The following is a 12,509-nucleotide window of genomic DNA, read 5'->3' on the forward strand; positions in this document are numbered from 1 at the left end:
GACCTCTGGTGGTCAGTGCCAGTGTGGGAGATGGATGAGGCACCCAGCATCCCAGCAAGGTGCCCGTCCATCAATGGCGAGCAGGGAGGTCAAGAGCAACCTCATTTTGGTGCATGAGCTGCCTGTCGTCTCTGCGGGCTCCTCTCAGGGCGCTTTGGGTGCAGCAGCTCCTCCGCCCCTCTGCCAGTGACCGTGGCATCTAATGAGGCTGCAGTGACTGGGGTAATGCCAGCCTTGGCACTGGCCGCTCCCTCCCAGATGGGGCCAGCACAAGCTCCACTGGCCAGAGGACGACCGCCAAGGACATTAAGGCCAACAGGACAGCAGAGTCAGCAGGCTGTCTCCAATGCTGCTGCCAGTGAGTGGGGGGGCACCAAGATGTAACACTCGCAAATGTAAGTTTAAGGCACCATGAACACAGGAGAGACTGATCACGGGCGATCTTCTGTTGTGCAATGTTTTGTTTATGTTAATTGGTCTGGAGTTGAAGACCAGAGAAGGCTCTGTTAATCTGTTTGGGCTGTCAAAATGAGATAAATTTTCTTTTGTCATAATGGCCTGAGTATGCTTCACCTTTTTCATTTAACATGGTGCAGGGTACGCCAGTATGTAATGCTGGATGTGAGTGGCTCTAAACCTTATTGCACGGGCACTGAGTGGACTTTGGGGCCAAAGGAAAGGGTCATTTCTGACATCCGGGATGGATGTGGCAGCCCTGGCATGAGGTGGTAGCACTTATTTGGCAGCCTAGCTTAAGGAGCGTTGGATGAAGGCATCCCTGGTGTCCCTGCCTCCCTGGAGCCTTCAGAGGTCTACCTCCATGCCCTCAGTATTCTCCTTTCCGTGGTCCTCTTTGGACTCACTACTGGATTCATCATCTGTGACCTGTGCAGCTGCATCAAGATCCTCTTCCTCCAGTGGATTCCCCCTTGCCTGTGCCAGATTGTGGAGAGCACAGCATGCAACCACTATCAGTGACATCCGCTCTGGGGAGGATTGTAGTGCTCCCCCTGAACGGTCCAGACATCAGAAGTGAATCTTCAGAAGACCCATGGTTCTCTCGATCACCACCCCTGTGGAGGCATGACTCCTGTTATATCGCTGCTCTGTGGCAGAGAGGTGTCATAAGCCACCTTTTCAAGGGATAGAAGCAAAATACTGCGGATGCTGGAAATCTGAAACAAAAACAGAAAATGCTGGAAAAACAGCAGGTCTGGCAGCACCTGTGAAGAGAGAAACAGAGTTGAGGTTTCGAGTCTGTATGAAGCTCTGACAAAGAGTCATACAGACTTGAAACGTCAACTCTGTTTCTCTCTCCACAGACGCTGCCAGACCTGCTGAGTTTTTCCAGCATTTTCTGTTTTTTTTCAAGGGATAGCCCTTGTCACCCAGCAGCCATCCATCTGGCCGGCCTGGAGCACTGAAGCGTCTCTGCACCTGGGAGTGTCTCAGGATGTACGCATCATGGGAGCTGCCAGGGTACCTTGCACAGACTTGCAGAATCTGCATCCTATGGTCACATACTATCTGCACGTTCATGGAGTGGAATCTTTTCCTGTTGACAAGGGCAATGAAAAAACAGCACAGAAACAAACCATCTGGCTCAGCAATTTTGTAGCAATGTTTTTTTTTCCATAAAAGCCTGCCAGTTGAGTCCCATTTTCCAGTTCATGTCCAAATAATAAGGGAAGGGCAGTTTTAATCAACTCGTAATTTATATTAGTCTTACACGTTTTCCAATGCAGGTTATCCTTCTCAAGGGGCTCTGGGAGGATTACCAGATTCACATTTTGATGGTATATTTGGCATTAGTATTTTGTCTCTGAAGTACTTTATTGCTAAATCTTTGTCTGTGTGAACAATTTTTCAAAAATTGCTCTTTACAAATGCCAGAAATTATGCTTATACATAGGATCCTGAAGCCAGGAATCCATTTAAATCACTGGACCTAATCTTCACCAGTGTATTAATAACAACAACTTGCATTCATGTGACACCTTTAAAGGTACTTCACAGGAGCATTATCAAATGAAATTTGTCATTGATCCAAATAAGGCATCAGAACATCAGGTGACTAAAAGCTTAGTCAAAGAAATAGGTTTTAAGGATCATCTTAAAGGAATAGGGAGGGGTAGTGAGGTTTAGGACGGAAATGCCAGAGCTCCAGGCCTACGCAGCCAAAGGCACTGCCAATGACAGAGAGATTAAAATCAGGGATGAGGAAGAAGCCAGAATTGGAGGAACATAGAGATCTCAGGGGGCTCAAAGGCAAATTTAAGGAATTAAAATAGAGAAAAAAAAATTGGAATAAATGTTTTGCTCCCAGTTGTCCTGAAACATTGCGTGAATATTCAATGACAAGCCTGGTGCGATCTGGTGATCAGAACATCAATAGCGCATCAACTTCTATACCAGACTGTCCAATTCAGACAACCTGGGGCAGAATTTTCCTGTTGGCGTGCGGGGCCCACCCCTGCACACCGACGCATAAAATGACGCACAGTGACATCGGGCGAGCGTCCCGATGTCACCGCGCGCTATTGCGATATTTCGGTTGGCAGGTGCACGATGATCTCCGATGCGTGCCCGCCATTAATTAACGGGCCACTTAAGGCCCTTGAGGCACCAATTGACAACGATTTTTCGGGGCCCTTGCGATCTTCAGGTCGTCGCACAGGCGCAACGGGCAGGCAAGTAGGACACATATGTATAAACCTCATCCATGGGCAGGAAAGGAGGGGTCAGTGGGGTCGCGAATGTGCTCAGTCAGATATTTAATTTGGAAAGTTACTGATACTTGCTTGTGTGAGCAGAAATACGTCAAAACTCATACCAGCTGCTTGGACAGGAATCATAACCTTCAGGCCAGCACTGTAGAGTGAAGATCCTTTTTGGGGCCTGCAGGTTGCAGGAAGCCTTTCCTTAGCCTGGGAATGGTAGTTGTGCTCTGCACTGGAGGCACCACCTCTGAGGAGGAAGGGAGGGCCAGAAGGGGGAGGAGGCCAGGAGTGCACATTCAGCCTCCAGGGGACCCACCTTTGGGAGGAGAGACGCAGGGCCAACAGGAAGTCCAAGGTAGAAGGGGCTGCAGAAGACGCCACTATCTTGCTGCCAGGGTATACATGCGGTGAAGCAGCTACCTCAATATGTCTGAGGTGCAGTGCCGAAGGAGGGTCTGTCTCTCAAGGGAGACAGTCAACTCTATCTGTCAGCTGATAGGCCCTGAGATCTCCGCTAACTGTGTGGGTGGACACCCCATGCCAGTGGCTCTAAAGGTCACAGCTGCCCTCAACTTCTATGCCTCTGGCTCTTTCCAGGGCTCGGTGGATGATCTTTGCAGTGTCTCCCAATCAACTGTACACACTTGTGTCAAGCAGGTTACAGACGCTCTGTTCAGATGTGCATTGACATTCATCCAGTACCACTGGGACCAGGCCAGCCAGACAGAGTGAATTCCCCCGCATCCAGGGTGCAATGGATTGCATGTGGCCATCAAAGCACCAGCAGGAGAGCCCAGTGCCTTCATCAACAGGAAGGGATTCCACTCCTTGAACGTGCAGATAGTGTGTGATTACAGGATGCAGATTCTGCAAGTCTGTGCAAGGTACCCAGGCAGCTCCCACGATGCCTACATCCTCAGACACTCCCAGGTGCCGGGGCTCTTCAGTGCTCCAGCCCGGCTGGATGGATGGCTGCTGGGTGACAAGGGCTAACCCCTCAGAAGGTGGCTCATGACACCTCTCCGCCATCCAAGAACAGAAGCTGAGCAGCGGTACAATAGGAGCCACGCCTCCACAAGGCTGTGGTGGAGAGAACCATCGGTCTTCTCAAGATGTGCTTCCAATGCCTGGACCACTCAGGGGGCGCACTCCAGTACCCCCCCCCAGATCGCGTGTCACTGATAGTGGTTGCATGCTGCGCTCTCCGCAATCTTGCGCTGGAAAGGGGAGACATTGTGAATGATGAAGACGTCGATGCAGTTGCTGCGGCTGCACACGATGAGTCCAGCAGTGAGTCCGAGGATGAGCACGCACAGGGAAATGCTGAGGGGGTAGACGCTGACCCGGGCATACTCCAGGGATGCAGGGACACCAGGAGGTTTTAATCCAACAAACCTTCAGCTAGCCCACCACAGATGGATCTCCAACACAAGCCTGTGCTGCAGGCTCCATACTCGATACCTGAGTGCAAAATCTGCCTGGATAGGAACATTAACTAAGGGCCTTGTAAATAAAGCTTAATGTGACACAACTCACTCATAACATCATGGGTAACCATCCACCTACAGAGGAAAAGACTCACCCTCAGCCATGGTTACATGTCTAAATTTAATGATGTAACAAAATGAACTTAAGGAAACAAAATGATGAAGGTGTTAAACACCACACCAACTAATCATGACCTCATTGTGGGGCAACACAAAAGCACCAGTGAGAAACCCGTAGTGTGCCTAAGGTGCCTTAAATTTATGCTTTCGGGTGCTACGTCTTGGTGCTCCCCCCTCGCTGGCACTGGCATCTGAGATAGCCTGCTCACTGTCCTGTCCTGTTGGCCTCAATGACCTTGGCAGCTGTCCTCTGGCCCATGGAGCCTGTGCTGGCCCCGCCTGGGAGGGAGCGGCCAGTGCCACAGCTGCCATCTCCCCAGTCGTCGCAGCCTCATCGGTTGCAACGGTAACTGGGAGAGGGGAAGAGGAGCTGCTGCCCTCATCCGGAGCGCCCTGAGAGGAGCCCACAGAGACGCCAGGCAGCTGCTGCGCCAACGTGAAGTCGCTTCAGTCCTCCCTGCTCACCTTAGATGGATGGGCATCGAGCTGGGAAACTTGGTGCCCAGACCATCTCCCACACTGACATTGACCAGCTGAGGTCAATGCTGATGTGAGGGCTTGCTGGTCCGAGCACATCCCCAGGAGGCCCTGATTGAGCTCCTGGAGGAGCCTCTCCATGAGAGTCACCATTCTCTCCATGGAGGAAGCATGGTGCTCGGCTATGAGGCTCATTGCTTCAGCGATTGTCCACGTGAACTCCTCCAACACGGAGACCAAGCCAAGCACAGCCTCATGTATCTCCACCAGATGCTCCCGCACACCCTGCTGGACTTCTAGCATTTGCTGCCTCACGGACAACTCCAGAGGCACATCATCAGCCACCGACCGACCATGTGCCTTGTCCCCTGCAGTCCTCCGACTGCTGGTGCCATGGGCACTCTCTGTCTCCGCCAGCTCCTCCAGCGACTGTGAAGTGCCCTCACTGCTGTGCCCCGGGACACTAGCCGATGATCTAATTCCCACTGAGGTGCTAGTATCTGCGCTGGTGCTTGCCTGGCAGAAATGGTGTGACGCTGGTGGGTCAGAGACTTCAGGGCCCTCAGGTGTGAGAGGGGGCACCTGTGCCTCCTCCTCCTGGTTCTGCTCCACTGATGCTGAAAGGAAGAACAAGGACATTTGATTAGTTAACGTGGAGACAAAATGTCAATGTGCATCCCTGTCTCCCGGATCATTATATGCTCATCCTTCCATAAGCAATGGTCAAGCAATGTTGCAAACTTCAATCACTGAACATTCAGCAGTGCCATGGCTGCTGGAACACTAATGGTGACCTCAGTGCTGGGCAAACATACCTGTCCGTGGCCCCAGCCTCACCGACACCGGTGGACCTGAGCGCATGGCGCCTCTCCAGATCGAGGGCCTCCTGCTCGAACCTGCTAATGATCGCCAACTGGGCCAGTCCTCTGCCAGTCCTCACCCGCTCAGGGGCATTATGTGCATTCTTCTCCTGACAAGGAGAGAAGAGCATTGATTAGTGCTACTTGTACCTGGACTCTCTTCACGGATGGCCCACCCCAACTAGAGTGGGACATTGCAGGGCTCCAGTGCCTCCTCACCCCGCAGCTGCTGCACACTCACACAAAGATGCCAGGCCTGTCCCCCCACCTTGGCCAAATGCTGCCTACATCACATTTGGCACCACATGGTCAATCTTACAAAGCAAAGAGGCACAAGCAAGTGGAACGCAAAGGACAGTAGCTGGATCGGTGCCCCACCACCAGCATGTCATCACCCTGGCTTTGACATGTTTTGCAGTTCCAGCACTGCGCCTAGGTCCTAGATCCTAGATCCTCCAGGTTGCCCCCAAAACAGTAATGTGGGTATCACTGTACCACATGCTGCGGGTGCAGAACCCATCTCTTCACCACCCTCTCAGGCTGACCTAGGCATGGGCAATATCTGCTGGCCCACCCAGCGAAGGACACGTGCCGCCAATGATTCAATGCAGTACCTACACTCAGAGTTGGTGGGGTGGCCAGAGGGGAAAGCCTACCTGCTGGGTTAAGTCACCAGTGCCAACATGGTACTCAACCTTCCCGAGCACAAGAGGTTGCTGAAACGCTTGCGGCACTGGATCCAGGTGCATCACACCACGTCGTGGGAGCTCACCACCTCCGCCACCTCCTCCCAGGCATGTTTGGTCATGTGGGGGGGGGGCCTCCTCCTCCCGTCCTGGGGTACCAGGACCTCCTGCCGTGCTGCCACCTCCTCGAGGAGGGCAGCAAGGCAATCGTCTGATAAACAAGGGGCACAGTGCCCCCCTGCCTGGCCTGCCCACCAGCAGCGATCTGGGGAGGCCTTCTCCTGGTCATGTTTGACCGCCTTTGCAAGGCTGCAGGGGCTCTTTTAAACAGGCAGCCGGGTCACCATTGGACCCGGTGATCATAGCAGTCCTGCCACCGCTGTCCTCGGGAGCCGCGTTTCACGCTGGGCAGGTCCGCACCCGCCTGCTCCTGCACATTCTGCCCCTGATCAATATTGTTTATAGAGTCTGATTAGAATATCCACTATCCATCAGATGGTTAGGCCATGAATATTTCATACACTGGTTTAAGTTGAATTGCAGTGAAGAATTCCCAAAGATCATCTTTTAGGTCAACTGCCTGGTGCAAAAACTTACAACTCCTCCAGTGGCTCAGTGAGTTTAACATGGTGACTGACAGGTTCCCAGATTTGATCCTCTGTCTATTTTCAGTTAGCCAATTTTGGGGTGCCAGTTTGTACCTCAGCGCCCAGTTTAGGTGGTTGTGGGTTGTTGGGGAGAATTGCAACAAGCCCCTGCTTTCTATGCTGAGACCATGCAGGAAGTGTGCTCATTTGGGATATTGCGTGAGAACAGCTGTTGAGCTTGGCTATGATACTAGCTAGAGATGAGCTTGAAATTACCATCATTAGTCATGGTCATTAAAAAAAACTCCCAGTAGTTTGATAGTAACGTAGGAACACACGGTAAAAGAAAATAAGAGGTTTAGAATACAAAATAAGTTGAACAGTTTGGTCTTGGACTTATGCGGAACATTTCCAGCCTTGCCCTCCATCCGCACACCTTTTGCTTTCATTTTCATTTGAAGTCTATCATTGGTAATTTCCATCACAGTACTGCTTGACCTGCAATACGAGCGCAGAGCTGTTTGCTTATGGTACGCTTTTGCCCTCTCGACTTCCTGTATACAGTACATACACTTGTGTTCTAAATAATAACCGTAACAGTAATCTGCACAAGTAGTGAACAAGCCCATATGGTTCAGATCAATGGACTCAATCTTAACCATGCACGATAAACAACTAAATAATTAGTTAAGAAAAATTCAGAACTTTGTGCCGTGGTTTGAACAGTGTTAACAGGTTGATTTTTATTTTCAATATTATTTATTTGATTGCAACATGTGCTGCAGTTAGAAAATATGTACTGTTTAACACTTGCACCTATGTGTAGAGTGGTGGAACTGGATTACTCCTGTCCCTTCACTGTTATAGCGTTTAGATCACGAAGGTTATATGTTGGAAGATTAGAGAACAGGTGCCCGATTTTAATTCTGTTTGGCTGAATGGGCTTTGAGTTAAAATCTTGTCCCAAACGTCAACTGTAAATCTTAGTTAGAAGTGCAGATCAGCCAAGAAGCACCTTTAGTGGCATTGTCGCTGAGTATACAGATTAGTCATTGAGAGAGCAGAGGTCACTCATAGTCAATACATGTGCTGAGCTCTGCATTCCAGCATCTGACTATTGGAAAATGAGCTACCTACAGATTTGGCTGTCTCTCCCCAACATTAGAAATTTATGGTGGTTCTTGGTCCTTTTAAATTCAAGTCTAAAAAGTTGGCTTTGCAATTTGAAGCTGTGTGCACTGACTTAGGCTTACACCTAATGCTAAATGCAGAACTGGAATTTTGTCTGCTTATATAAATATTTGCAACTTTGTATAAGGTATGCAGCTTTCCCTCCACCTCCTCCCCACAACCCCACCAAATATTCCTCCTTTTGAAGCAGCAATTCTTGTCGCCCATAGGAATTCAGCAAGCTATTTGGCCATGTCAAGGAGACAAGCCTAATTCTGTTTTCATCACTGAAACCCACACACATTTATTTTCCAACAGAGATCACAGGCTAATGGTCAGGACCTAGAATCCTGGCTCATCTTTCTAGTCTCCAACAAAGTAGTACCAAGGTCAATTGTAGCATTTGACAACTGAGATCAGCATAGATTAACAATAAAAACTTGGATGCTGCCAGACCTGCTGAGTTTTTCCAGGTATTTCTGTTTTTGTTTTGGATTTCCAGCATCCGCAGTTTTTTGTTTTTACCTCTGTAATAAAAACTTGGACCTTGTAAGTCAGCATGGCTCAGCAATGCACAGGGTTGTCTTCATTGAGCCACTGGGGAGTTAAATCTGTTTTATCGCAAATTTAAAATTCTCATCCATTTGCTCAAACCCTTCCATGGCTTCGCCCTTCCCCATCTCTGTAACCTCCTCCTGTCTGACAACACTCCGAGATCTCTGTGTTGCTCCAGTTCTCGCCTCATACATTTGTGATTTCCTTTGACCCACCATCAATAGCTTTACTTTCAGCTGTCTAGGCCCTAAGGTCTGGAATTTCCTCCCTAAACAACTTGGCCTCTCTTTCCTTCTTTATAATGCTCGTTAAAACCTACCTCTTTGATGAAGCTGTATCTAAATGTCTCCTTCTTTAACTCGGTTTCAATTGTTTTTGACTGATTACACTCCTATGAAGTGCCTTGGGTCATTTTACTACATTAAATGTGCTACATAAATGCAAGTTGTTGTTGTCAATATATTTGAGCTCTGGATGTGAAAATAAATGAGAATTTTTTTTCCACTTTTCAATTTGCTTCCCAGGAATTCCTTACGACACTTACCCAATCTCAAAAGCTTCCTGGCATAAGGGTCAGTTTGCTTTTATAAAGGTATGTGCAGGGAATTTTGCAATCAGCGATGAATGAACGCCACTTACACGTACTCACAAGCTTTCTGTGGGCTTTTGCACAGGAACTTACAGTGATTAGAAATCCAAATCAGCGTACCACCCTCTGCAGGGGATCGGGGCCCTGAGTGAACAATCAACTGTGTACCTCATGAACCAATCGGAGTGAAGAGTTCTTGCTGAGGCACACAGAATCTGTACCAGGAAGTGTCATTTCTAAGTCAGTGCCAAATCATGTACAGAAAATGAAATAAAGAGAAGGAAAGAAGGATGAGATTAAGAGAAAGAAAATGTAAAATAAAAGCTTTTCCTTAAATCTCCAATAAGAATTAAAGCCTGAGACCAATGAAACTCCAGCCTTTTAAAAGTTCATTTTCAATGTCCAAGAGATTCTTTGGCTAATTAAGACCTATTATGGTTAAAAATTCACTTACATTTGAATGGACAAACCCAATCTTTTTCTGGAGAGTTTAGTGGGTATCTAACATGTCCTTCCATGTATTTGAATGCTGAATCTCTGGGCGAGATGGCATGGCAGCCTTCCGTTTGATAGGCAGATTTTTGGTCTCTCAGGGAATCAAGTAAGAAGGGGAGCAGGTGGGAAAGAGAAGTTGAATCCCAAGATCAGCCATGTTAATACTGAATGGCGGAGCAGGCTTGACAAGTCATGCAGTTTACTCCTGCTCCCATTTCTTGTGTCCTTGTGTCTCGTGAGATGATTGTTCATGGCTTGTGGTCAACTCTGTGTTAAACATACCTGTTGTGCCTCAGGAGTATGGCAGTCTCTCCCTCAATTGCTGCAGATGAAAGTAGTGAGCTGAAGAAGGTGCAGAATTCGCTCGCCACTGTTTATTTCTCTGGGCTCTCTCCTCAGCCGGTTCTCCTCGTCTCTTCCGACAGCCTTCCAAGCAGTCAGCCTCCAGAGGTCCTGACCATCGGTGACTGTGTCCCAGTTGTCTCTGTCGATGCCCGCCATCTTCATATCTTCATTCTCACTTGTGATGCCCTTGGAGCGGAGGTCTGGATGTTCAGCAGTATCTCGGCTGAGTTTTCAGGCTTGAGGTGTCTGGGAAAGGGGCAGGAGCTGAGGGAAGGTAGTTTGAAATGTTTTTGCGTATTGAGATTTATAAGTTTTATTTATGGGGTTCTTGCATGGACTGCAGTGGTTCAAGAAGGCAGCTCACCACCACCTTCTCAAGGGCAATTAGGGATGGGCAATAAATGCTGGCCTAGTCAGCGACGTCCACATCCTGTAAAATGAATTTTTAAAAATCCTATGATGGTATTCTTGCTTTGCATGGCTTCATTTATTGAATATTTAGCGTTGAGCAGTGGAGGAATGAAATCCTGGCATTTTGTGCATGTAGATTTGCATTTCTGTCTAACCAAGTGTTCAGCCTTTTCAGGAACTGCCCCAACTTTAATTAAATGTAGGCAGTGCAGATATGAGATGGTGCAGATATGAGATGGTGCAGATATGAGGCGGTGCAGATATGTGGTCTGAATCTCTTCAGAGGGTCAAATATTACACCAAGATTGTGAGCAATCTCGTTCAGCCTCATATAGACCCCAGGGATGGCATGGAGTCAGTAGCTAGGGAACAGAATGTGTAGTGTGAACCAAAGACAATGTCTTCAGTCTTCCAAATATAACTCTCTTAAAGACCACAATTCTGATCAATCTTTTGGTAACCTGCCCTAATATCTCTTTGTGTAGCTCAGTGTCATACTTTGTCTGAGATCACTCCTGTGAAGGGTCTTGGCATATTTTACTCGAGGAGTAATATAAATGCAAAACAATCCTAAAATAATAGACTCCTTTATTTCCAATAAATAACTATTTTTCTTTAGTTCTGATGAAGAGTCATACGGACTCGAAACGTCTTCCTCTCTACAGATGCTGTCAGACCTGCTGAGCTTTTCCAGCTATTTTTGTTAATATTTTAAATGACTGAGACAATCTGTGATCCGAGTTGCGAAGATGCTGGGACCAAATCACATACCATTACATACACCAGGGACATTGGAAGCAACCTTTTCACATGGTTGAGAAGATCACTGTTTCATTATCCTTGCAGGCCACCTCCAACTTTCCGACAGGAGCAGTTGAGGCAGAAACCATAATGGTGGAACAAATAGCATTGGAAGCAGTTCAAGGAAACAATGGAATCGGTTTTGGATTGCTCTTGCAAAGATCCAGCTAAACCACGATGGGCTGAATGATCTCCCTCCATGTTGCAGGATTCCACTGTTCTGTAATCAAGTGAAATCTGCCGTTCAGGTAAATGATAGAGATCTGAAACATGAACAGAAAATGCTGGGAATACATAGCAGGTCAGTCAGCCGGTCTGTGCAGTATAAGGCAGGTTATGATGTTTCAGGGGGTGTACCCTTCATTAATTGGAGCAATTTGAAACATCTTAGCCTGTCTTTTCTTTTTACAAATGCTGACTTACCTGCTGTGGATTGCCAACATTTTCAGCTAACTTGACTCTCTGTGCTGTGCTTTGCTTTATTTAATCTAAAAAACACTGCTGATCGCAAGAAAAGTAACTGATGAAAACCTGAAACCACAGCCAGCAACTTGTTGCTTTGACAGTTTGACATACACCGGATACATGGATCGATAGATGTTTTTGCAAATGGAAAACAGTTTCCAGTGGCGTTCCACAGGGCTCAGTGATGGGGCCCTTGCTGTTTGCTGAATACATTAATGATTTAGAGTTAAATGTGGGAGGCATGATTGGGAAATTTGCAGATGACACAAAAATTGGCCGTGTAGTTGATAGTGAAGAGGATAGATGTCGGCTCCAGGATGATATCAACGATTTGGTTGAGTGGGTGGAGAAGTGGCAAACGGAATTCAATCCGGAAAAGTGCGAGGTAATGCATTTGGATGGGCAAACAAAGCAAGGGAATACTGAATAGACGGGAAGTTATTGAGAGGGGTTGAGGAAATGAGAGACCTTGGAGTGCATGTCCACAAGTCTTTGAAGGTGGCAGGACAAGTGGACAAGGTGGTCAAGAAAGCATATGGAATGCTTTCCTTTATTGGGCGTGGTATTGAATACAAAAACAGGGATGTAATGATGGAAATGTATAAAACGCTGGTTAGGCCACAGCTAGAATTTTATGTACAGTTCTGGTCACCACATTACAGGAAGGACATAATTGCTCTGGAGAGAGTACATAGGAGATTTACAAGAATGTTGCCAGGGCTTGAATTTTTTTAAAAATTC

The 12,509-nt window shown here is 47.7% G+C and overlaps 1 protein-coding gene across 1 annotated transcript in view; it reads right to left on the reverse strand.

Moving 5' to 3' along the window:
* Positions 1–11,157: 11,157 nt before the first annotated feature.
* The window catches only part of ndufs7 (NADH:ubiquinone oxidoreductase core subunit S7), a 32,802-nt gene continuing 31,450 nt past the window's right edge, over positions 11,158–12,509 (reverse strand). Inside the window, exon 8 of the mRNA XM_078556009.1 lies at positions 11,158–11,566. Coding sequence (XP_078412135.1) covers positions 11,337–11,566 — 230 coding nt within the window. The 3' untranslated portion in view covers positions 11,158–11,336. The remainder of the gene's footprint in view (positions 11,567–12,509) is intronic.

The sequence above is a fragment of the Cetorhinus maximus genome, chromosome 13 (assembly GCF_964194155.1).
Source record: "Cetorhinus maximus chromosome 13, sCetMax3.hap1.1, whole genome shotgun sequence".
Lineage (NCBI taxonomy): Eukaryota > Metazoa > Chordata > Chondrichthyes > Lamniformes > Cetorhinidae > Cetorhinus > Cetorhinus maximus.